The following is a 26,240-nucleotide window of genomic DNA, read 5'->3' as shown; positions in this document are numbered from 1 at the left end:
GAATTTTGTTCTATATTTTTCTTCCACTCTGGGACCCTCTATTGTGATCCCAGTCAGAGCGGTTGGTTGTGGTAACCGAGCACTATCTAGTTCTTTTGGGCTCAGGCTGGTGGAGGCTGTGTTTCATGTGGTCTGTTAGTCCTTTGCACTAATATTTTCCTTATGTCTTTGGTTTTATTCATTCTCCTTTCCTCCAGGTAGGATAAGACCAGTAGATGTATCTTAGATAGCCACTCCCAGGCTTTTAAGACCCCAGATACTACATCACCAAAGTAGGCTTTAGAACATTTTCTTTATGAACTATGTTATGCCAGTTGACCTAGATCCCCCCCTCCCCATTACTCAGTCTTGGAGACCTATTGCTCCCTCTCCTCAGATGCTTCTCTGTGTCTACCCTCTCTCCCACCCCACACCCTGACCAGCCTCACCCCTGGGCTCCCAGGTGACTACCATAGCTTCCTAGTCCCCACCTCCACTCACAGGGACAGGCTGATCTCCCCCAGTGCTGATTGGTCTCAGTTACTTCCTAATTGCCTGCAGAAAAAGCAATCTGGTCCCCCTTCACACGCGCTGTTGTCTCTTTTCTGCTCAGCTGCCCAGGCACTGGCCCAGAGTGAGAGCAGGCGCGATGAGCTCACCAGGCAGGTCACGGTCCAGCGGAAGGAGAAGGACTTCCAGGGCATGCTGGAGTACCACAAGGAAGATGAGGCCCTTCTCATTCGGAACCTGGTGACAGGTGGGACCCACTGTTGCAGCCCAACCCCCACCCTGTCCTCCACCCTCACTCTCTCACCCCACTCGCATTTAGGTCCCCAGCATAACCCACCCCCCATCCTTCACCTCTGACACTGCCCCACTGCCACCCCACCTCTGTCCTCCACCCCCTACCCTCCACACACAGACCCCTCCCCATCACTCCATTCCCGCCTACCTCAGAGCCCCTACCCCAGCCTCTGTCTCACATTCATCGTCTCAAGCAGCTGCTCTTGATAAATGACCCACTGCTTTTCCAAATAAAACTCAGTCTTTTGCCATCTGGATCAACTGCAGACATCACCTCATCAGGCCTGGGCAGGGGCCAGACTGGCCTGCCTGGGTCCTCATGTGGCCCCAGGGTTACCAGGCAGCTGTGAGCACTGCTTCCCAGAACTCCCCTTCCTCAGGTTGGTGCCTGAGGACTGAAGACCCTGCAGCCCAGCCACTGTTAAGTCAGAGGGGAGCCCCTCCCCCTGAGGCTCTCTTTCTGGCTGCTCAGCAAGGGTGTGTCAGTCACGTTTGCAGGTTGCTCAGATTTGTGCCTTGGCAATTTCCATGTGTGTGGGCTGCCCTCTGGGGGTTGGCTTCAGGGAGCTGCTTTCCCACCCACCTAGTTTGCCAGTTGTACCAGCTCCCTCCCCTCTGGTCTCATGCCATCTGGCTCCAACATGCCCACCTTCCTGTTCTGCGCCCACCCTAGTCAGGCAGCCCACCGCAGAGCCAGGAAGATGAGACTAAAGGAGAGAGTCCTGGGTGAGCAAGGAAGACTCTGGCACTCGGATCCTCTGACCCTGAGCCATAGCTCCGTTCTCTGTGGTCCTTGCTCTCCCATTTGTAAAATGTCCCTGGCTACCCTTCACATGAAATACAACCAGTGTGAAAAAGCCTTGTTAAAACTGCAAAACCCTCCTCCAACGTGAGGAATTTGAAGAAGTGGTAGCTTTTGCAGGGGTGCTGGAGTTCAAATAAGAGGTAAACATTATTTTAGAGGAATTTACTTTTTAAAAAAAGTATGTCGGGGTCCCACTTTGTGGAGCACCGTGCGCCATGTGCACAGACACCCAGGAAGGAGGGAACGTGGCTTCTGCCTAGACGAATTATGCTTTGGCTGCTAGGTTTGGGTGCTTAATAGCCTACTTTTTACTAAATAATCTGCTCTTTCTATGAAGGTTAATTTCCCCTGCAATTGTCTAGTAATTACATGTATAAGCTCTGGCATCAGACTTCCTTAAACAGGATGCATTTTGCTTAAACGCTGCTAGGAATGAACCTTTAATCTGTGGTGAATGAAACATAAAGTTCACAACATCAGAGGAAAAGAGAAAATAATGAAGCTTGCTTGTCCCAGACAGGTGGCTGGCTGGTACTTTTACAGTGTCTCCTCCCCACTGTCCCTGTTTAGGGTGGTTCCAGGAAAGGTCATAGTCTGCTAACCTGCCTACACATAGCATCCAGTCATCTCCCCTCCAAAGACCCCTCCCAGAGAAGTCAAGATGTTATTGAACCCCTTTCAGGTACTCAGGTAGTTGCTGTGGAGGAAAGAGAAAAAGCAAATCCAAGGTCCCTGCCCTGCAAGAGGCTAGCATTTAGCTGGGAAAAGGGGACTCAAGTCACAGTAGAACATTCCAAAGCAGGACAAGTTGTTTGCAATCTGCACATGGGTCAGGCTGGAAGCAAGGTTGGAAGTCTGGTCCTTAAAATGCATTTTGCTGGGCAAATAGTATTGACATTCTAATTAGAGCCAAGGGCTAATCCACAGCCCTGTACTGAGCCTATAAAATGCCCAAATGTTAACCCTGTACCTGTATTCTGACCTGTAACAAGCATTAACTGGAATGATGGATTTAAGGGGACAAAGCAACCCAAGTACCAACTGGAGGTGCTGGCAGCACATTCCCAGCCCCCACCCGGGCAGCCCTGGCAGAAGATTTGAGGATGTGCCTTGTCCCCTTCCACTGGCCCGCCTGCAGGTGGAAGGAAGGTGGCTTCCCCTCATTGCCATTCCCAGCCTTGGAGGTGGCACTTGAGGCCTGGTCTAGGAGTGGGAAGAGATGACAGTACAAAACTGGACAGCAGTGAGATTGCCTGGGGCCCATGCCCAGGCTGTTCCATTCCTCTGCTCCCCTCTCAACATTTCCTCTCCCCTTTGCTCCTGGCCTCTCATCCTCCTCCTCTGGGCTCCAACCACCACCATCGCTCTTGTTGGTTGCCTCACCTACTAACTCTGGAATGGAAAGTTGTCTAACAACTTCTCCCTAGTCCTCAGGGGCTTCCGTAGGAAAGGGTCACAGGGCTAAGTATGAGACTGCAATTGATGGGGAGAGTCACAGCCTCTTCCAGTCACACCAGAACAAACCTTGCTGGGGCCGAGGTGGAGATGCAGAAGAGACCAGTTGGGGGAAGTAGGAGGTGGGGTAGACGTCATCCCTAAGTATACTCAAGTTAGCACTGGCCACAGAGAGATCAGTAAGAGAATGCCAGGTGGTAGCACTGGGGAGTGGAAGGCATGACTGTGGCCACTGTGTGGCTGTGAGGGTATCTGAGAACAAATGCTGCCAGGTAAAGTCCCCGAACTGATTTCCAAATGGGCCAGAGGTCGCTCCAGCCTTCCCAACCCTCTGGGACTCGCTCTGTCTTTGTAAGCATATGCCAAATTCTCCTGGGACCTGCCCTTGCGTTCCTGCTGCTGAAAAACCCATTGTGCCGATGATGGGACACAGATATATGGAGGAATCAGGAGTTTTCATCCCAGTGAGGGAGCCAGACTTGTCTGCAGCCTGCCTCTGGCCCAGGCCCCTTCTTGGCTGTGAACCACCACGTCTGTGTATAAACTCAGGCCAGGAGCTACTTGTGGGCTCTTTTCCTCCATCTTGTAAGGATGAGGCATTAAGAGCTCATCTTAATGTTATAATCTGAACAATTGGGGACTTTTTTTTTTTAAATAGGAAAAAATTAATATATTTAACTACAACTTTCATATGATAAAGGAAACCATAACAATGTTCAACAGACTGAGAGTGAATATTAATAATGTATATAACATATAAAGATAGCGTCCTGAATACATTAAAAAAAAAACTACAAATAAAAATACAGTCTATTGGAGAAATGGGCAAAATATTTTAAACAGGCAATTCACAGAAGAAATCTGATCAATGAACATATTAGCTCAATTTCACCTTTTGATTATCACACTTATACGTTAAACTAATATTCAGTGTTGGTAAGGCTGGGAGAAATGGAGGCTTCTCATCAACTTCTGGTGGGAATGTACATTGGTTCAGCTATCTTAAAGAGTATTATGACAATGTACACAGTAAATTTAAAAATACATAAATCTAGGCTCCAGAAATTCTAGCTCTAGACAGTCTTTAGGAACATGCTTTTATTTGCCTAATTTTTTAACAATACTTTCTGCACCTACTAGTCATCAGGGTCGGAAGGAGTTTGTGTCCCCCAAGGCATCTACGCCCCACTCCTCTTGCTCCCCACCAGCCCCCCAGCCTATTCTAAGAAGTGCTATAGGAAAATATTGGAAGTATTTATATTTCTGACCAGAATTCTTAGAGCTCCGAGTGTCCCCTGTAAACCTAACTCCTCCTCCTTGGTGTTGTCGCTGCTGGCAGACCTGAAGCCCCAGATGCTGTCAGGCACAGTGCCCTGTCTTCCTGCCTACATCCTCTACATGTGCATCCGGCACGCAGACTACGTCAATGATGACCTCAAGGTAAACTCCTTGCTGACCGCCACTATCAACGGCATTAAGAAAGTCCTAAAGGTGAGTGTCTCTGCAGAAGGGAGTAGTGTGTGGTGGACCGAGGGAAGCCAGCACCTTCCCATTGGCTTTCTGTGTCTGGGTTTGCAGTAGTAAGTTCTCCAAAGGCAAATGTTTCGTACACAAAAGCACTCACCCAGGTCACTGGGATGCCCAAGGCAGTCCCCCAGAGAAAGACGGTCAGGCTCAGAAATGGTAGGAAGCCCAGAAATCCAGTCTAGGCCTCCAGCTAAGTCTCCAGTAAGCCCGTGGTACTCACAGGGGCCTTGAAGAGGGAGGGAATGCAGGACAGGCAGGAGTCCAGTCTGGCTTGGTCCTGTCCCGGTGTGCTCAAGGGCACAGATGCTGAACAGAAGCCAGGCCAAGTACCCTGACCTGCCACTGATAAAGATGATAGGGAGACATCTTGCCTCAGCCAAGGGTGGGGGACCTGCACTGGAGTGAAGATCATGGGCAGAGCCTGCACCCAGGCCCTCTCCAGACATTTCCAAGGGGCCGACACCTGGCCAGAGCACTGGCACAGGGACAGGTGCTGACAATCATCAAGTTCCAAGGTGGGGCAGCCACACCAAAACAGAGCTGCTTGTGGAGTTGAGCCAGAACAGGCATGCCACTTAAAGGCACAAGGCTCTTCGTGAATGTAGTGGCAGCTGGGCCACTCCAACAACAAGCTAACCTGCAGGGAGCTGAAGCCTAGCCGCATAGGGGCAAGGGCCAGCAGTGGGAGATGAGATTTTTAGGGAGACTAATCATCAGTGAGAGAGATTTATGCCTCCTAACAGACTCAAGCTGCAGGTGTTATTGCTCTTAGAGCTGTTCTTCTCACATACACTGCCATTTCCAGGGTGCAAAGCATCCTCAGACCAATTCTGAGGTCCTCTGAGTCACTGTGCCCTGCCCCCACTTTCTCCTTCTAAGAGAACGCCAGAGCCAGCCTTTAACCTCTAGCTTCTTGCCAATTTTATATCAACTCTATTGACAGCTGTGAACATACATTATCCACGTGCTAAACAAAACCAATTGCCATCAAGTCAAATCCAACTCATGGCAACTCCATGTGTGTCAGAGTAGAACTGTGCTCTGTAGGGTTCTCAATGGCTGTGGCCTTTCTTTCGAGATGCCCCTGGGTGGACCTGAACCTGCAACCTTTTGGTTAGCAGCCTAGTGCGTTAACCATTTGCACCACCCAGAGACTCCGTCTACATACTGATGACTCTCAAATTTGTGGCTACAACCTTGACCTCTTTTATAAATTCCAGCTACCTTCTTCACATTTCTACCTAAAGATCTAACAGACAACTCAAACTCAGCATGTCTAAAACTCTTTTTCTTCCCTCACCCCTAACATCTCCCACTCTTTACCATCTAATCTGATAGCACACCACTCTTCTCCCAGTCGTTCAGTCCAAAACCTTAGGAATTATCCTTTATTACTTTTTCCCTCACCTCAATATCTAGTCCATTAGCAAAACTTGTGATTTTAAGTCCAAAATATATCTCAAATCATACTTTTTCTCACTATCACCACTGCTTCCATCCCAGTGCAAGTCCCCATTATTCTCTCTTGCAGCATCCTCTTATTGTGCTTGTCCTCTGCCCAGCAGAGTGGTCTTTGAATGCCTAAATGAGGTCACACAATTCCCCTATTTAGAAACTCAACACAATCCCTATCAAAATCCCAACTGGCTTTTTTGCAGAAATTGATAAGCTGATTCTAAAATTCATATGGAAATTCTAGAGATCTAGATTACCCAAAACAGTCTTGAAAAAGAGCAAAGTTGGAGGGCTCACACTTCTCAATTTCAGAACTTAACTGTAAAGCTACAGTAATCAAGACAGTGTGGTATTGGCATAAGGATAGACATATAGATCAATGGAATAGAGTTGAGAATTCAGAAATAAACCCTTACATCTATGGTCAGTTGATTTTTGACAAGGGTGCCAGGACCGTTCAACGGGGAAAGAATAGTCTGTTCAACAAATGGTACCAGGACAACTAGATATCCACATGCAAAAAAGTGAAATTAGATCCCTATCTCACGCCATATACAAAAATTAACTCAAGATGGATGAAAGACCCAAATGTAAGAGCTAAAGCTATAAAACTCTTAGAAGAAAACACAGGAGTAAATCTTTGCGAACTTGGATTACCCAGTGCCGTCGAGTCGATTCCGACTCATAGCGACCCTATAGGACAGAGTAGAACTGCCCCATAGAGTTCCCAAGGAGCGCCTGGCGGATTTGAACTGCCGACCCTTTGGCTAGCAGATGTAGCACTTAACCACTACACCACCAGGGTTTCCAAACTTGGATTAGACAGTAGTTTCTTAGATATGACATCAAAAGTGCAAGCACCCAAGGAAAAAAGTAGATAAATTAGACTTCCTCAAAATTAAAAACTTTTGTGCTTCGAAAGACACCAAGGAAGTGAAAAGGCAACCCACAGAATGGAAGACAATATTTGCAAGTCATATGTCTGATAAGGAACTTATATACAGAATATATAAAGAGTACTTGTAACTAAACAATAAAAAGACAAATAGCCCAATTTAAAAATGAGCAAAGGACCTGAATAGACATTTTTCCAGAGAAGATATACAAATGACCAATAAGCTCATGAAAAGATGCTCAACATTATTAACCATTAAAACCCAGTGCCATTGAGTCGATTCCGACTCATAGTGCAAATCAAAACCACAATACGATACTATTTCACATACACTGGCATGGCTATAATAATTTAAAAAGTAGTAATAACAAGCATTGGCAAGCATCTGGAGAAAATGGAACTCTCATACATTGCAGATGGGAATATAAAATGTTGCAGCCACACCAGAAAACAATTTGGCAGTTTCTCAAAAAGTTAAACACAGTAACCATATGACAAAGTGTCATGGATTGAATTGTGCCCCCCAAAAATACCTGCCAACTTGGCTAGGTCATGATTCCCAGTACTGTATGATTGTCTACCATTTTGTCATCTGATGTGATTTCCCTATGTGTTGTAAATCCTATCACTATGACGTTAATGAGATGGATTAGTGGCAATTATATTGATGAGATCTACAAGATTAGATAGTGTCTTCAGCCAGTCTCTTTTGAGATGTAAAAGCAAGAAGCGAGTAGAGAGACAGGGGAACCTCATACCACCGAGAAAACAGCAACAGGAGCAGAGCATGTCCTTTGGACCTGAGGTTCCAGCGTGGAGAGGCTTCTAGACCAAGGGAAGATTGAGGACAAGGACCTTCATCCAGAGCCAACAGAGAGGGAAAGCTTTCTCTTGGAGCTGGCACTCTGAATTCGGACTTCTAGCCTACTAGAGTGAGAGAGAATAAATTTATTAAAGTCATCCACGTATGGCATTTCTGTTAGCAGCGCTAGATAACTAAGACACTCAGCAATTCCACTCCTAGCCATATGTACAATATGTACGAGACACAAAAACATATGTTCACACAGAAGTGTGTACACAAATGCTCATTGCAGCATTATTCACTAACAGCCCCAAAATGGAAACAACCCAAGTATCTGTCAACTGATGAATGGATAAACAAAATGTGGTCTGTCCACATAAGGGGTGTTATTCAGCCATAAAAAGGAATGAAGAATTGATACATGCTGCAACACAGATGAAGCTTGAAAACATTATGCTAAGTGAAAGAAGACAAATGCAGAAAGTCACATATTGTATGATTCCAATTTATATGAAAAGGGCAAATCCATAGAAATGGAAGGTAGACTAGTGATTGCCAGGAGAGGTGGATGGGGAGTGACTGATAATGTACACAGGTTTTCTTTTTGGGCTATAAAAATGTTGTGGAATTAGATAGTAGTGATGATGGTTGTACAACTTTGTGAATATACTTAAAGCCACTGAATTGTATACCTTTTAAAATTCCACTTTAGATGAAGGTTTACAGAACTAGTTTCTCATTAAACAGTTCACATAATTGTTTTATAACATAGGTTAACAGCCCCACAACATGTCAACACCCTCCTTTCTTGACCTTGGGTTCCCTTTCTTGTCCCCTCCTGCCTTCTAGTCCTTGCCCCTGGGCTGGTATGTCCATTTAGTCTCATTTTGTTTTATGGGCCTGTCTAATCTTTGGCTGAAGGGTGAACCTTAGGAGTGACTTCATTATTGAGCTAAAAGGGTGTCCAGGGCCATACTGTTGGGTTTCTCCAGTCTCAGGCCAGTAAGTCTGGTCTTTTTTGTGTGAGTTAGAATTTTGTTCTACATTTTTCTCCAGCTCTATTTGGGACTCTCTGTTGTGATCCCTGTCAGAGAGGTCAGTGCTAGTAGCCAGTCACCATCTAGTTTTAGTGGACTCAGTCTGGTGGAGGCTGTAGTAGTTGTGGTCCATTAGTCCTTGGGACTAATCTTTCCTATGTATCTTTAGTTTTCCTTGCTCCCAATGGGATGAGACCAGTGGAGTGAATTGTATACTTTCAAAGACTCTGTTTTACAGTATATAAATTATATCTCAATTTCAAAACAAAACAACCTACAGTGGTTTCACGTTGCAATTTACAGTAAACTTCAAATTCCTTTCCAGGACTCGCAGGGTGCTACACTATCTGGCCCTGTCAGCACACTGCCTCTCTCCCCCGGTTCACCATGCTTCAGTACACTGGCTTTCTTCCACCCCCTACAATGTGCTAAGCTTGCTGTTCTCTCTCCCTGGATTGCCTGTTCTTTCCCCTACCAGATGGCTACATGACTGTCACCTTGTCACCATCTAGGACTGACCTCAAATGTCACTTCCTTAGGAACATTACCACCTAGGTAAATTAGCATGCCCCACCCCTACTTGTCACTCTCTATTCCACTTCCTTGTTTTATTTTCATGGTAGCTCATATGGCTCCCTAAAATATAAATAAAGATCTAATGCTTACCTGACAGGATATAAGCTCCATGAGGTCATTGGTTTTAGTACATAAACATGTCATAGCTCTTTGGGTTGTTTTGCACCCTTTTCCATTTAGTTTGTAGAAATTTTGCAGAAAGTTGAAGCCGTTAGGGCATTTGACCTGTAGATAAATGGGATATCCAAGTATTTCACTGGTACACGCCCTAACATCCCTGGTATTGGATAACTTAACTGATGGTTGAGAAAAGCCAGAACCAGTTAGCCCAGGTGGCTAGACGAAAGCCCAAGGCTGCTGGTGTAGAGTCTGGACTGTGTCACTCATCTTTGTGTTCTTAAGCTGTCAAAGGGAGCTGGTCCTTTGTATGTGTGCATGTGTGTACCACTGATCAGGGCCACCTGTGTACCATCTCTAGTAGTGGAGGAACAGTTATTGACCTCTTGGCAATGGGCCTCACTCTGTGCCTGGCAAGTGCCCTGTCTATCATCAGGTCTGAGTAGAGCATGCTGGGTAAGAAAATAAGCAGAGGAAGAGAGGTACCAAGTTAGCATTTAGCCAGATGGGAACCATTTACTCATAGCTGGGGATTTCTTTTTATCTTTGCAGAAGCACAATGATGACTTTGAGATGACATCGTTCTGGTTATCCAATACCTGCCGCCTCCTTCATTGTTTGAAGCAGTACAGTGGGGATGAGGTGAGTGGTAAAGTTTTACTCTGGTTTCTCGGGTGAGGATCCCAATTTGTCCCAGACATTGCCTACTCCCAGGTTGCCATGGGTCTCCTCAAGTCTCCTTTTTCCCCATCCTTTATCTCCTCTCACTGTCCACCCAAGGTCAAGACATAGTGTTAACTAAGATAGTGCAACAACTTTAGGGTTTATCTTTACTCCATCTTTTGTGCCAGAACACGCTTTTGACGGACTTGTCTCCTGAGATAGTAAAAGGATGAGCCATACCAATCAGTCTTACATCTCTGGAATGTGACTGCCTATCTCTCCTTAGAAACAGAACTTCGCTTGATCTCCTGCTTTTATTGTATATCTTATAAAAGGGGTGGGTTGGATGTTAAAGAAATCGTTTCTACTGTGTTATTGGAAGAAATGGCCTTCATTTCAAGCCAGATGCCCTCTCTTACGTTACCCTAATAGTATACAGACTTTACTTAAGCATAGGACTACGCTTAATGTTATTGCATTGAGATTCATCACTTTACCCAATGTTGTATATGTTCTAAATGGAACGTTATAAGGCTAGGGCAGGGCCAAGAACTCCATTACATCCCAAAAAACCAAGCCAAACGCATTGCCATCAAGTCGATTCCAATTCACAGCTACTCAATAGGGCAGAGTAGAGCTGCCCCATAGGGTTTCCAAGGCTATAAATCTGTACTGAAGCAGACTGCCACATCTTTCTCCTGCAGAGCTACTGGTGGGTTCAAACTGCTCACCTTTCGGTTAGCATCTGAGCACTGTGCCAGCAGGGCTTTTGTCCATGACAGTAGGCTGCTGTTTTATGTGCTAAAATTCTCAGAGACAAGATCTGAACCACAGTATAACCAGATCTGTGTAGTCTAATTAGTAAGGGAGAAGCCACGTGTATATTTTAGAGGTCATAGTTACCCCTCTTCTTCTGCTTTTGTTTCTATTAAGAATTGCTTTCTAACTTGGCATGGAATGAGAGGCTTTGCTGGGGATGGTCATCCTTTTGAAAACGCTGGTCTTTTTGGCTGCTGTTGTTTTCCCTTGGCCTGAATATAGAGGAACATTGGCCACATGTGTCTTTTTGATATTAGCAATCCTTTTAACTTACATCTTATTTCATCTTGTTAATACAGAAAGCTAAGGGGACACAGTGCTGTGGCTGCAGAATCATTTCAGTGCATCTATTAATTCTGATACCCACTTTACCCAGTGATAGAATCCATATGAAACTTTTCATTATAAAGACTTATAATCTGACCCAGGGCCATACTTCTTTAGGGGCTGTATATAATCTAACATTTTAGGGTAACCTGGTATTTTGGGTAGAGCACTGGACAAAGAATCAGAAAGCCTGGATCCCTCTTTTCCTGGACTTACTGCTAATCTGAGTTTTGCTACCTTAGAAAAATGACTTCATCTCAGGGTTTTGGGTTTTTCTTTTGTTTGTTTTTTGCTGTTCAGGGTTTTTGATATATATATGTATATAAAAGAACCTGTTACTGTCAAGTTGATTCCAACTCATAGTGACCCTATAGGACAGAGTAGGACTGCCCCGTACTGTTTCTAAACACCAGCTGGTGGATTCGAGCTCCCAACCTTTTGGTTAGCTGCCAAACTTTTAACCGCTGCACCACCAGGGCTCCATAGAAACCCTGGTGACATAGTGATTAAGTGCTACGGCTGCTAACCAAAGGGTCAGCAGTTCAAATCTGCCAGGCGCTCCTTGGAAACTCTATGGGCAGTTCTACCCTGTCCTATAGGGTCGCTATAAGTCAGAATCAACTTGACAGCACTGGGTTTGGTTTGATTTTGGTTTATACTTATATATATATATATATATATATATATATATATATAGGCATATATGTATATGCATATGTATACATTTCTTTTTTTACCTCAGAGGTTTGTACTAAATGATTTCAGCCTTTCTAATTATGCAGCTCTGATTTCTCTATCATGTTGGGTTTTTATACTGCCTTCCAAGTTCAAGGGCCATCACTGAGGCCTCACAGAAGTGAGAGGGTTTTATAAAATGTTCTTATAAATGGACTTGGATAGAGTCCCAGGAATAAGGAGATTGCTAAGGTGACCTGAGCCGCGGGAGCCCTGCTGAGCCCAGTGACAACAGAATCTCTACTGTAACACATGCCCCTCCCTCTGCAGGGCTTCATGACGCAGAACACCGCAAAGCAGAATGAGCACTGTCTTAAGAACTTTGACCTCACTGAATACCGTCAGGTGCTGAGTGACCTTTCCATTCAGATCTACCAGCAGCTCATTAAAATCGCTGCGGGCGTGTTGCAGCCTATGATAGGTAAGCTGACAACAGGAGATCACCGTCACTCATCCTGGGGTCTGGAATGAGGTCTAGGGAAGCTGTGGTAAGCACTGCGTACCCTTGTTATTGTTAGGTGCCATTGAGTAAATTTCAATTCATAGAGACCCCAGTGGCAGAGTACAACTGCCCCATAGGGTGTTCTAGGCTGTAATCTTCATGGGGGCAGAGTATCACCAGATCTTTCTCCTGTGGAGCCCTTGGGTGCGTTTGAACCACCAGCCTTTCAGTTAGCAGGCAAGTGCTTACCCGTTGCACCACCGGGGCTTCTTTGTCTGTCCTTAAGGAACTGGCTATATTAGGAATGGCCTCCAGACAACCCTGTGAGGACCTTCCCAAATAAAGGCAATGAATAGGCATGTGCTGTGCACTCAAGAAGAGCTAGGAAATTTTCAACACCATTCCACAAAAATACATGATGCTTGAGTAGTGAAAGTCTAGAAAATTTAGTATATCATGTACTATATTGTGTTATTTTTTTCCAGAGCGAATGAATTTTTAGATGGTAATAAATATAAATTTAAAGGGTATAAATGTATAGACAGTGAAAAAATATAATTCTGTTACCCATTATATACTTTTATTCATAAAAAAAAGCATTAAGTATGTTTATGAGAAAGAACACAGAGAATTAAGTACTCATTCAATGAATACCCATTGGACACTCACTTTGTACAAAGCGTTGTGTTTGTGCACTTAACATGAAATTGGAAACTGAAAATTAAGAGCACTTATGTTTTAAGATAATAGAGAAATTAAAAATTAGCTATGGCATGTGTGTGCTTCACTCACTGAGCTCTGTGAAGACCAGGGAGGGAACCGTCCCCTGGAACCCATGTGCGATTCTTTCCCCAGATTCTTAGAACACAAACAGGTTATGGATGCATTCCAAGGAGGACAGAGTCCTTCAGGCCAATCCAAAAATATGTCCTTGGGATAAGGTTCATTCCATATCTTTCTTCCTATCTGGGAATCTTCTTATTGGGTGGTAATTTATTCTCACCAGAGACAGAAAAAACTGGCATATCAAGCTGGAGATACTTCATGACTCAGGATAATGTAATGGTTTAATAGCTCCACTTCTGGAGTTAGACAGACCTGGGTTCAAATCCCACTTCTTAAGAGCTTGGCCTGGGGCAAGTAATTTAACCTCTTTATTCCTCAATTTTCTCATGTGTAAAAAGGGTAGAATCAATAGTACCTCTGTAGGGTTGCTGGGAGATGAAAGGAGCTACTGAACATAAAGCGACTGGTGCACAGTTAAGTGCTACTCAGCAGGAGTATTTACGTAATCGCTGGCTGGGCTGGGACTACGCCCAGATCTCTCAACTCTCAAACTTTGGGCTCTCAGCACAGAAGGCAGTACAGAATTGAGCTGGTACATGCCCTTTATCTTTGTCCCATCATCAGTAAATTTAACTGAAAATTTGATCCCACAGCTAGTTTATTTCATATAGACAGCAACAGATTAGAAATTCTATGCCAAATGTTGTAAGCTTTGAGCATCTCAACATTGTACACCACTGGATGGTACCATTGCTAAGGCCCTGAGTACTGTATGATCTGAGCAGTCCAAAAACAGATCTTGTTTTGGGGGGAACGTGCAATCTTTTCTAATCATGCTTTTCTTTCAGTTTCTGCCATGTTGGAAAATGAGAGCATTCAGGGCCTATCTGGTGTGAGGCCAACAGGCTACCGGAAGCGCTCCTCCAGCATGGCGGATGGGGACAACTCATACTGCCTGGAAGCCATCATTCGTCAGATGAATTCCTTTCACACAGTCATGTGTGACCAGGGCCTGGACCCTGAGATCATCCAGCAGGTGTTCAAACAGCTCTTCTACATGATCAATGCTGTGACGCTCAACAACCTGCTCCTGCGGAAGGACGTCTGCTCTTGGAGCACAGGCATGCAGCTCAGGTAGGAGCGAAGGCCACACTCCAGCAGCATGAATGGAGCCACCACTCACGTGAGATACAATCAGACCACAGAACCTTCATCTCTTAGACTGCAATCCAAATCAACTCGATAGCCCTCATCACAGTCAGGATGAGACTCGGGCCCCTCACCTTTCCATAAAATGTGTTTGGGATGGGGCTTGGTAAACAATTAGTTCAAACTTAGAGAAGTTCCCACACTCTGATTGAAAGATGGGAAATGCAGGGTAGATAGGTCAAAAAAAAAAAAAAAAAAAAAAAATCAAGGAGTTGAGAGGCACGAAGGCTCACATTGAAATACAAATGTGTTTCTGGATGTTAAATATAAATTGTTTTAACTCAGTATATTTAATGCCTCCCCCCCCCCCATTAATTTGAACAAACATTTCAGGTATTTTATCTTTGCTTGCTCTAAGCACCCATTCATTCATTCATTCTTCGTTCAACAGTTAACTGAGTACCAGGCACTTGCCAAGCTTTTACCCAAATGATGTAGTTAAGGTGGGGAGAACAATAACACTAGTTACAACTAGGCTGCAAAGTAAATCCAACAGGTGTCCTTATCCTACTGAATCTGGCTTAACACAGCTCACTTTTTACCTATGTTTTAGGTACAATATAAGTCAACTAGAGGAATGGCTCCGGGGAAGAAACCTTCACCAGAGTGGAGCCGTTCAGACGATGGAGCCTCTGATCCAAGCAGCCCAGCTCCTGCAATTAAAGAAGAAAACCCCAGAGGATGCTGAGGCCATCTGCTCGCTGTGCACCTCGCTCAGCACCCAGCAGGTGCGGTCATTCAGTACCTCTACCAGCCAGGGGACTCAAAGCAAGCTTCCATTTGGTACCCAGCTTCCATTTCACATCTGTTCTTGCCAATGGTTTTTACAACATCCCCTTCCAGCCTTTAAATACCCCTAATGATGCAATTCTAAAGTTTCAGCTGATGGGATGTTCCTAAATGAATCAAAGACCTCTTGTGAAACAAGATGCCACAGTTACAGTTTTCCAGTAACTCTCTGAACCTTCCTGGTCACTTAGAAAGATAAGGTAGTAAACCCACAAAACACCAAGCTTAGGTAAAACTTTTTTTAAACACTTAAAATGAACTCTGGAATGTTCTTCACTTAGAAATTTAAGTCTTTTTCAGAAATTGGCAGCATCAGGCATTTGGCATTAAAAAAAATTGCTTTCTTTACCACTGTAATGTCATTATGGTCATATATTCAGCTGACATTGTTTCAAAGAAAGTCACTAAGAGCCTTTGTTGTTGTTGTTAACTGCCAACAAGTTGGTTCTGACTCATAGCGACCCTACGGATAACACAATGAAACACTGCCTGTTCCTACAACCATTGGTTGCTGTGTTTCTTCCCATTGTTGTGGCATTGTGTCAGTCCATCTCATTGAGAATCCTCCTCTTTTTCACTGACTCTCAGCTTTATCAAGCATGATGTCCTCCAGAGACTGGTCCCTGTTGATAACACGTCCAAAGTACGTGAGAAATAGTCTCACCATCTTCATGTCTGAGGAGCATTCTGGCTGTACTTCTTCCAAGACACGTTTGTTCTTTTGGCAGTCAGTGGTATATTCAATATTCTTCGCCAGCACCATAACTGAAAGGCATCAATTCTTTTTCAGTCTTCTTTATTCATGGTCCAGTTTTTGAACCTAGAGGAATTTAAATATTCCTTTCCTTTCCCCCCAAAAAGCTCTAATATGACCTGGCTGCAGAGATATTCCTAGTCCATAAAAAGATAAGTCCCCCCTTCCACACACAGGGAGACCTGACCCTCCATCATGAATGTGCCCATTTGGACATGGGCCACGGAGACCAGCACAAGGAAGTCAGGCTTTCCAAATTAAATGATGCACCTTCTCCTGGTCCAGCACCTAAAGAAAAACAAAATCCAAACTCAGAAAAACAAAACAAATACATCTTAATATAGCAAAGTAGCCATACCCTTACGTATCTCCTCCACTAACTAAAATACGAAATACTAAACTTTTAAGAAAATGCTTCCTTTTGTAAGCGTACTGAAAGTTTTCAAACACTTTTTCCCCTTTTAAATACATTTTGCTTTCATAAATTTACCTCTAGGATGCAGCTGGCATTGCTTTGCATCATTTGCACGGCTGCTTCCACCACGCAATCTGTAGGCAGACAAAGATGAACCCCCATCAAATAAGAACATCTACTCGTTAGTAAATTACTTTCTTTTTTTTGGAGGGAGTGCTGTTAAAAAAGACCTTTCTTATCTAAGATAAATTCCCCATTTCTCTCTTGAAGAAAGCTTTAAATTACTAGTTAATAAGAGGCTAAGGACTTCAGATAGCAATGTTCTAAAATCCTCATTATTTTATAAGCCACCAAGCATGGAGGGGGAGGAATGGGGATGAGTATGTAGGAGATACGGATGCGGTAAAAGGGCTCAGATCTACCCGGCAAAGCTTATGGGTTCCAGTTTATTAAATGTAGACCCCTGATGTAAATGTAGGGGCCCTGGTGACACAGTGGTTAAGCATTTGCCTGCTAATCAAAAGGTCGGCAGTTCTCATCCACCGTTCACTCCTTGGAAACCCCATGAGGCAGTTCTACTCCGTCCTATCGGATCTCTATGAGTTGGAATCGACTCAATGGCAACGGAGTTGAAAAACTGTAAATGTCATTCCAGCCCCATCTCAGTTGTGGGTCCTCTCTAAAGAGGACTATACTCTGTGCCAACGTCATATGTTCTTTAAACCTTGAAAGTTATCTTATGTTCATTTAGCTCTCAACTAAACTTTGGTTTTTATTCCAACAGATTGTCAAAATTTTAAACCTTTATACTCCCCTGAATGAATTTGAAGAACGGGTAACAGTGGCCTTTATACGAACAATTCAGGTGAGTATTAAAATATTAAACAACTTCCCTGGGACACCCTTTTAAGGCAGTACTGAAGTCACTCCTAAGATTCACCCTTTAGCCAAAGATTAGACAAGTCTATAGGGTAAACGACAACACACATGAGGAATGTGCTTTGTAATTAATCATCTATATGAGACTAAATGGGCACACCTGCCCAAAAGCAAAGAAGAGAAGGCAGAAAGGGACAGGAAAACTGGACAAATGGAAACAGGGAACCCAGGGTGGAGAAGGGGAGACTGTTGACACATCATGGGGTTGGCAACCAATGTCACAAAACAATTTGTGTATTAATTGTTTAATGAGAAACTAATTTCTCTATAAACTTTCACCTAAAACACAATTTAAAAAAAAAAAGGAAAAATAAATTTAAAAATATTAAACAGTTTTAACACCTTGTCTCAGACTAATAAGGGAAATTGAAAGTTTGGATTTTAACTTTGCTTCTTTTTATTCATTAAATATTGGTTACACTGTATGCTAGTGGAACCTACATTCCTAGGCTTCCTATCGGAGTAAATATGAAACATCATCCGTGAATAACTTACATGTCCACACAGAGAACTGAACTTCTCTGATCTCCACCTCTCAGATTTTGGAGAGTCTGTGTCGCTTCATTTGCTGCTAGCATGTTACTGATCTGCAGCACCAAATGCAGTTAACAGAGAGATGATCAACTTATTCTATTCGCCTTTAGGAATATGCTTGAAAGAGAGGATGTCAGAGAAATGGTTATTTAAATGTCTTAAGAAGGAGTTCAAGCTGAACTCCAGGTAATCTTGGCTGAGTACCTAACCTTTATGTCTTTCTATAACTGTCAGCATCTGAGTGATAAGTCACGTGGAGATTATTTAGAAAAATAGTGACTATCCCATTATTATATGTGGGGAATGCCTTGAGGAGGCATACTCCTTTCTCAAACTTTTACAACCTTTGTAGCCAGTGAAGTGATGCCAACACAAGACAGGCATAAAAAGGAGAAGGGGGAAGTGATCACTGGGGGAGGAGTAAGGAAAAAGGGAACCAAAATGAGGGTTGTCCACTAACTAGACAATAGATAAGTGGTAACTTTGGTAAAGGGTAAGACAGTACGCAATACTGAGGAAGCCAGCAGAGCTTGTGCAAGGCAAGGTCATGGAAGCTCCATAGACACATCCAAACTCCCTGAGGGACTGAATTGCTGGGCTGAGGGCTGTGGGGATCATGGTCTCAGGGAACATCTAGCTCAATTGGCATAATATAGTTAATAAAGAAAATGTTCCATATTCTACTTTGGTGAGTAGCATCTGGGGTCTTAAAAGCCTGTGAGCAGCCATGTAAGAGTGTAAGATACTCCACTGGTCTCACCCCTTCGGGAGCAAGTGAAAATTAAGAAAACTAAAGACACAAAGGAAAGATTAGTCCAAAGGACTAATAGACCACAACTACCACTGCCTCCACCAGACTGAGTCTAGTACAGCTAGATGGTTCCTGGCTACCACCACTGACTGCTCTGACAGGGATCACAATAGAGGGTCCCAAACAGAGCTGGAGAAAATGTAGAACAAGATTCTAACTCACGAGAAAGGACCAGACTTACTGGCCTGACAGAGACTGGAGAAACCCCAAGAGTATGGCCCCTGGATACCCTTTTAGCTCATAATGAAGTCACTCCTGAGGTTCACCCTTCAGCCAAAGATTAGACAGGCCCATAAAATAAAATGAGATTAAATGGGCATACCAGCCCAGGGTCAAGCACTAGAAGGCAGGAGGGAACAGGAAAGCTGGTAATAGGGAGCCCAAGGTCAAGAAAGAAGAGCGTTGATGTGTCACGGGGTTGTTAACCAGTAGTCATAAAACAACATATGTGTTGTTGTTAGGTGCCATTGAGTTGATTCCGACTCATGGCAACACCATGGACAACAGAACAAAACACTGCCTGGTCCCACACCATCCTTACAATCGTTGTTATGCCTCAGCTCATTGTTGCAGCTACTGTGTCAGTCTACCTTGTTGAAGGTTTTCTCTTTTTCTATGACCCTGTACTTTGCCAAGCATGATATCCTTCTCCAGGGACTGATCCCTCCTGACAACATGTCCAAAGTATGTAAGAAGCAGTCTCGTCATCCTTGCTTCTAAGGAGCATTCTGGCTGTACTTCTTCCAAGACAGATTTGTTCGTTCTTTTGGCAGTCCATGATATATTCAATATTCTTCACCAACACCACAATTCAAAGGCGTCAATTCTTCTTCAATCTTCCTTATTCGTTGTCCAGCTTTCACATGCATATGATGCGATTGAAAATACCATGGCTTGGGTCAGTCTTCAAGGTGACATCTTTGTTTTTCAACACTTTAAAGAGGTCCTTTGCAGCAGATTTACCCAATGTAATGCGTCGTTTGATTTCTTGAATGCTGCTTCCATGGCTGTTATTGTGGATCCAAATAAAATGAAATCCTTGACAACTTCAGTCTTTTCTCCGTTTATCATGATGTTGCTCATTGGTCCAGTTGTGAGAATTTTTGTTTTATGTTGAGGTGCAATCCATACTGAAGGCTGTGGTCTTTGATCTTCATTAGTAAGTGCTTCAAGTCCTTTTCACTTTCAGCAAACAAGATTGTGTTATCTGCATAACACAGGTTGTTAATGAGTCTTCCTCCAATCCTGATGCCCCATTCTTCTTCATATAGTCCAGCTTCTCGGATTGTTTGCTCATCATATAGATTGAATACGTATGATGAAACGATACAACCCTGACGCACACCTTTCCTGACTTTAAACCAATCTGCTGCCTCTTGATCTATGTAAAGTTTCCTCATGAGCACAATTAAGTGTTCTGGAATTCCGATTCTTTGCAAGGTTATTCATAATTCGTTATGATCCACACAGTCGAATGTCTTTGCATAGTCAATAAAACACAGGTAAACATCCTTCTGGTATTCTCTGCTTTCGGCCAGGATCCATATGACATCAGCAATGATATCCCTGGTTCAACGTCCTCTTCTGAAACCAGCCTGAATTTCTGGCAGTTCCCTGTCAGTATACTGCTGCACCCATTTTTGAATGATCTTCAGCAAAATTTTGCCTGCATGTGATAATAATGATATCTTTCTATAATTTCCGCATTCAGTTGGATCACCTTTCTTGGGAATAGACATAAATATGGATCTCTTCCTGTCAATTGGCCAGGAAGCTGTCTTCCATATTTTTTGGCATAGATGAGTGAGCACCTCCCGTGCTACATCCGTTTGTTGAAACATCTCAATTGATACTCTGTCAATTCCTGAAGCTTTGTTTTTCACCAATGTCTTCAGAGCAGCCTGGACTTCTTCTTTCAGGACCATTGGTTCCTGATCATGTGCTACCTCTTGAAACGGTTGAACATTGACTAATTCTTTTTGGTATAATGACTCTTGTTTACTCCTTCCATCTTCTTTTGATGCTTCCTGCGTAGTTTAATATTTTCCCCATAGAATCCTTCACTGTCGCAACTCGAGGCTTGAATTTTTTCTTCAGTTCTTTCAGCTTGAGAAATGCCGAGTGTGTTCTTCCCTTTTGGTTTTCTATCTCCAGCTCTTTGCCCATGTCATTGTAGTACTTAGTCTTCTCGAGCCGTCCTTTGAAATCTTCTGTTCAATTCTTTTACTTCGTCATTTCTTCCTTCTGCTTTAGCTGCTCAACATTCGTGATCAAGTTTCAGAGTCTCCTCTGACATCCATCTTGGTGTTTTCTTTCTTTCCTGGCCTTTCAATGACCTCTTGCTTTCTTCATGTATAATGTCCTTGATATCATTCCACAACTCGTCTTGTCTTCGGTCACTAGTGTTCAGTGCGTGAAATCTACTCTTGAGGTGGTCTCTAAATTCAGGTGGGATATACTGAAGGTCATATTTTGGCTCTCATGGACTTACTCTGATTTTCTTCACTTTCAGCTCGAACTTGCATATGTGCAGTTGATGGTCTGTTCCACAGTGGGCCCCTGACCTTGTTGTGACTGATTATATAGAGCTTTTCCATCATCTCTTTACACAGATGTAGTCAGTTTGATTCCTGTGTGTTGCATCTGGCGAGGCCCATGTGTATAGTCACAGTTTATACTGGCAAAGAAGGTATTTGCAATGAAGAAGTCGTTGGTCTTGCAAAATTCAGTCTCCAGCATTGTTTCTGTCACCGAGGCCATATTTTCCAACTACCAATCCTTCTTCTTTGTTTCCAACTTTTCATTCCAATCACCAGTAATTATCAATGCACCCTGATTGCATGTTTGATCAATTTCAGACTGAAGCAGCTGATAAAAATCTTGTTTCTTCATCTTTGGCCTTAGTGGTTGGTGCGTAAATTTGAGTAACAGTCATATTAACTGGTCGTCCTTGTAGGCGTGTGGATATTATCCTATCACGGACAGTGTTGTATTTCAGGATACAGCTTGAAATGTTCTTTTTGATGATGAATGCAACACCATTCCTCTTGAGTTGTCATTCCTAGCATAGTAGACTATATGATTGTCCAATTCGAAATGGCCAATACCAGTCCATTTCAGGTCACTAATGCCTAGGATATCAATGTTTATGCATTCCATTTCATTTTTGATGATTTCCAATTTTCCTAGATTCATACTTCGTACATTTCAGGTCTGATCATTAATGGATGTTTGTAGCTGTTTCTTTCCATTTTGAGTTGTGCCACATCAGCAAGTGAAGGTCCCGAAAGCTTTACTCCATCCACGTCATTAAGGTCAACCCTACTTTGAGGAGGCAGCTCTTCCCCAGTCGTCTTTTGAGCGCCTTCCAACCTGGGGGGCTCATCTTCCAGCACTATATCAGACAGTGTCCCGCTGCTATTCATAAGGTTTTCACTGGCTAATGCTTTTCAGAAGTAGACTGCTGGGTTCTTCTTCCTAGTCTGTCTTAGTCTGGAAGCTCAGCTGAAACCTGTCCTTCATGGGTGACCCTGCTAGTATCTGAATACCAGTGGCATAGCTTCCAGCATCACAGCAACATGCAAGCCTGCACAGTATGACATACTGACAGACACATGGTAATAGGGAATCCAAGGTCTAGAAAGGAGAGTGTTGATGTATCATGGGGTTGTTAGCCAGTGTCGTAAAACAATATGTGTAAAAACTGTTTAATGAGAAACTAGTTTGTTCTATAAACCTTCATCTACATTCAAAAAAAAATTTTTTTTTCATCTACATAACAATAGAAAAAAACAAAATGAGGGTTATCAGACATGTTAAGGAACCTTGTGAAAACATGGGGGGAATTTGTAAAGAAAGCTATTTCCTTTGAAATACTATTGGGATTTTATTCAGAGCTCCTTACGGTGTTTCAGTGTAGAGGGCCAGAGATTTAGAAAGTGAGAGAGCCTCAGGTCTAAAAAAGAGCTACAGCAAAGAATAAATTAACTTTAGCGTTGTTTATATAAAGAGAGCAGAGGCCAAAGCTCAAAAAAGGGATGTCAAGTCAAACTGAAGGTTATTCCCTTAAGGGTAGTAGGGAAAATGCAACAGATTATTAAAGATACAGCAGAGAATTAACCAACATGGATGTGTCAAAAGGGAGGAGGCCCAGAGTGAGGTCACGCAAAATAGTGGAATATGAAACTTCAGGGCTTGGTCCTTCAACTGAAAGAACCACTACCCTGGGAAAAACTATCAGAATCAATTATTTTGGAACTTTGGAATCTGATCAGACCCCAGGGAGTGTTTGATGGGGGAAATGGCTACTGAAATTCACTGGCATTCGAATTTTGTTGGCAAAGAATATTATATACCGGGGGACTGCCAGAAGAATGAACAAATCATTCTTAGGAGAAATACAACCAGAATGCTTCTTAGAAGTGAGGATGGTTAAGACTTCGGCTCACTTACTTTGGACACATCATCAGGTAAGGGCAATCGCTAGAAAAGGACAGTGATGAAAGACTGAAAGCTTTGTCCCTAAGATCAGGAACAAGACAAGAATACCTGCTTCTATCACTTTAACACAGTACTGGAAGTTCTAGCCAGAGCAATTAGGCAAGAAAAAGAAATAAGAGGCATCCAAACTGGAAAGGAAGACGTAAACTTACCTCTATTCTCAGATGATAGAAGTTTATATGTAAAAAAAAAAAAAAAAACCGTGAAAAAGGTGTTAGAGCTAATAAACAAATTCAGCAAAGTTGCAGTATATAGTACCAACAGACAAAAATCAGTTGAATTTCTATACGCTAGAAATGAACAATCTGAAACGGAAATTAAGAAAACAATTCCGTTTACAATAGCACCTGAAAGAATAAAATACTTAGGAATAAATTTAACCGAAGAGGTACAAGACTTGGTTAAATTTTGTTCATCACTTAAAATTACAAAACACTGCTGAAAGAAATTAAAGAATATGTAAGTAAATGGGAAAGCATCCAATGTTCATGGGTTGGAATACTTAATATTGTTAAAATGATGATACTAACCAATGCAATGTAATATAAAGATGATAACCCTGACCAATGCAATCTACAGATTTAATGCAATCATTATCAAAATTACAATGGAGCTTTTTGCAGATTTAGAAAAAAAATCCTTAAATTCATATGGACTATCAAGAAGCTCCAAATAGCCAAAACAATACTGAAAAAAGAACAAAGTTGGCACACTCACACTTCCCAATTTCAAAACTTATTACAAAGTTACAGTTATCAAAACACTGTGATACTGGCATAAGGACATATAGACCAATGGAATAGAATCCAGAGCCCAGACATAAACTTTTATACATATGGCCAGTTGATTTTGGGTAAGGGTGCCAAGACCATTCAATAGGGAAAGAACAGTCTCTTCAACAAATGGTGCCAGGAAAACCGAACATCACATGCCAAAGAATGAATTTTGACCATTACCTTACACCATATACAAAAATTAACTGAAAATGCAGCAAAGACCTAAATGTAAAAGCTAAAACTACAGATCTTAGAAGAAAACAAAGGGACAAGTCTTCATGAACTTTGATTTGGTAATGGTTTCTTAAATATGCCACCAAAAGCACAGGCAACAACAACAAAAAGATAAATATAGGCTTCTGTATATCAAAGAACACTATCAAGAGAGTAAAAAGAAAACCCACAGAATGGGAGGAAATATTTGTAAATCTTATATTGGCTAAGGGTTTAACATCCAGAATATAGAAATAACTCTTATAACTCAACAACAAAAAGAAAGCCCAAGTTGAAAATAGGCAAAGGATTTGAATAGACATTTCTTTAAAAAATTAAAAGATATGCAAAGGCCAATAAACACACGAAAAAAAAAAAAAATACAACATCCATAGGCACAATGGTTAGGAGGTTGGCTGCTAACCAAAAGATTGGCAGTTTGGAATCTACTTGACAGCAACAAGTTAATCATTAGGGAAATGCAAATCAAAACCACAATGAGATATCACTTCACACCCACTAGCATGGCTATTACAGAAACAAAACAAAATAACAAATGTTGACTAGAATGTGGAGAAATTGGAACCTTCCTTCTTCACTGTGGGAAAGTAAAGTAGTGCAGCCACTGTGAAAAGGAGTTTGGCTGTTTGTCAGAAAGACTTACCATTTGACCCAGCAATTCCACTAGTTATATACCCAAAAGAATTGCAAGCAGAGAATCACATAGGTACCTGTATACCAATGTTCAAGGCAGCATTATTCACAGTAGCCAAAACCGGAAACAACCCAAGTGCCCATCAGCAGATGAGTGGATAAACAAAATGTGGTCTATAGTACAATGGAATATTATTCAATCATAAAAAGGAACGAAGTTCTAATACATGCTACAACATGGATGAACCTTAGAAACATTATGCTAAGTGAAATAAGCCACACAAAAGAACATATGTTGCGTGATTCCACTTATATGAAACATCTAGAATAGGCAAATTCATAGAGACAGAAAGTAGATTAGAGGTTATTAGGGGCTGGAGGGAGGGAGCAATGGGGAGTTATTGCTCAGTAAATACAATTTCTGTTTGGGGTGAGTGGTGATGGTTGTACAACATTGTGAATGTACTTAATGCCACTGAAATATACACTTAAAATGGTAAATTCTATGTTATGTATATTTTACCACAATAATAGATAAAAATACATACAAATATATGCATATACTGCATGTGTGTGTGTGTATGTGTGCATGCAACCCAAGCAGGTATGTGTACTTTCTTGAAAGTTAGACTCCTCTGGGACCACTCCAGAAGTGGCAACAAGCTTTCCAAAGGAAAGAGACCCGCTATTGTACCCACCTCCCTCCCTACCACCATTCGAGAGAAGAGGGTTGATTGAAAGGATCCTGTTAGGATACATGTATATTCAACTGCTAAAAGCTGAGGAAGAGTTTGATGACAGAGGAGAAACACTGAGTAAACTGATCTTGTACCTACCACTGGTTTTTCTGGAATGTTAACAGTTTACACAAACCAAAGGGCATGTTTGGAAAGTCTTATTTGGTTAAATATCTGGACACAGAGTAGAAAACTATAATAGCTAATATATTGAGAACAACACTGTTTACAAGAACAGAACTCGGGCAAAAGTTGAAAGAGTACATGCCAAGCCAGCGAGAGGTTTGATGAATTAAGGGCAAAGGAAAAATGCAGTGGAGGATACCCATTTCTGTCAAGTCCATTCCAACTCATAGTGACCCTCTAGAACAGAGTAGAACTGCCCCTTAGGGTTTCCAAGGAGCAGCTGGTGGATTCAAACTGCTGTCATTTGGCCAGCAGCCGTAGCTCTTAATCACTGTGCCATCAGGGCCCTGCAATGGAGTATAAGGGTCAGATGTTACCTCTGAACAAATGTACAGTCAGATTTGGTATTCTTCCTCAGTAACCAAGTTCAGTGTCTGGCAATTCTATCCAAAAGTGTTGTTTGGCTTTTGGGGGAGCATTTTGCCCCTATAGTTTTATGTTCTGCCTCTTCCTATACAGTGCTGGGAGGAAATGGAGAGCAATCAGTCCCCCCCTC

At 42.6% G+C, this 26,240-nt stretch overlaps 1 protein-coding gene and 1 long non-coding RNA gene across 10 annotated transcripts in view; one reads left to right on the top strand and one right to left on the bottom strand.

Moving 5' to 3' along the window:
• MYO5B (myosin VB) overlaps positions 1-26,240 on the top strand; it is a 535,083-nt gene that overhangs the window by 372,158 nt on the left and 136,685 nt on the right. For all 3 annotated transcript variants that reach the window (XR_007519178.1, XM_049900180.1, XM_049900178.1), the window contains exons 32-38: positions 593-736; positions 4,383-4,534; positions 10,008-10,097; positions 12,270-12,420; positions 14,076-14,361; positions 14,990-15,164; positions 17,179-17,259. Coding sequence is in view for 2 of the 3 variants with exons in the window: in XM_049900180.1 (XP_049756137.1) it covers positions 593-736; positions 4,383-4,534; positions 10,008-10,097; positions 12,270-12,420; positions 14,076-14,361; positions 14,990-15,164; positions 17,179-17,259 (1,079 nt within the window). In the remaining variant the exon portion in view is untranslated. The remainder of the gene's footprint in view (positions 1-592; positions 737-4,382; positions 4,535-10,007; positions 10,098-12,269; positions 12,421-14,075; positions 14,362-14,989; positions 15,165-17,178; positions 17,260-26,240) is intronic.
• LOC126085145 (uncharacterized) overlaps positions 15,163-26,240 on the bottom strand; it is a 39,481-nt gene continuing 28,403 nt past the window's right edge. For 2 of the 7 annotated variants that reach the window (XR_007519184.1, XR_007519179.1), the window contains 4 exons: positions 25,884-26,205; positions 17,829-17,984; positions 16,470-16,528; positions 15,163-16,267 (listed from right to left, as the gene is read on the bottom strand). This is a non-coding gene — a long non-coding RNA (uncharacterized LOC126085145). The remainder of the gene's footprint in view (positions 16,268-16,469; positions 16,529-17,828; positions 17,985-25,883; positions 26,206-26,240) is intronic. The other 5 variants (XR_007519181.1, XR_007519180.1, XR_007519185.1 and 2 more) reach the window with 5 other exon arrangements.

This window comes from Elephas maximus, chromosome 11, assembly GCF_024166365.1.
Source record: "Elephas maximus indicus isolate mEleMax1 chromosome 11, mEleMax1 primary haplotype, whole genome shotgun sequence".
NCBI lineage: Eukaryota > Metazoa > Chordata > Mammalia > Proboscidea > Elephantidae > Elephas > Elephas maximus.
The sequence above is the reverse complement of the archived record's forward strand: the minus strand, read 5'-3'. Positions and strand labels throughout refer to the sequence as shown.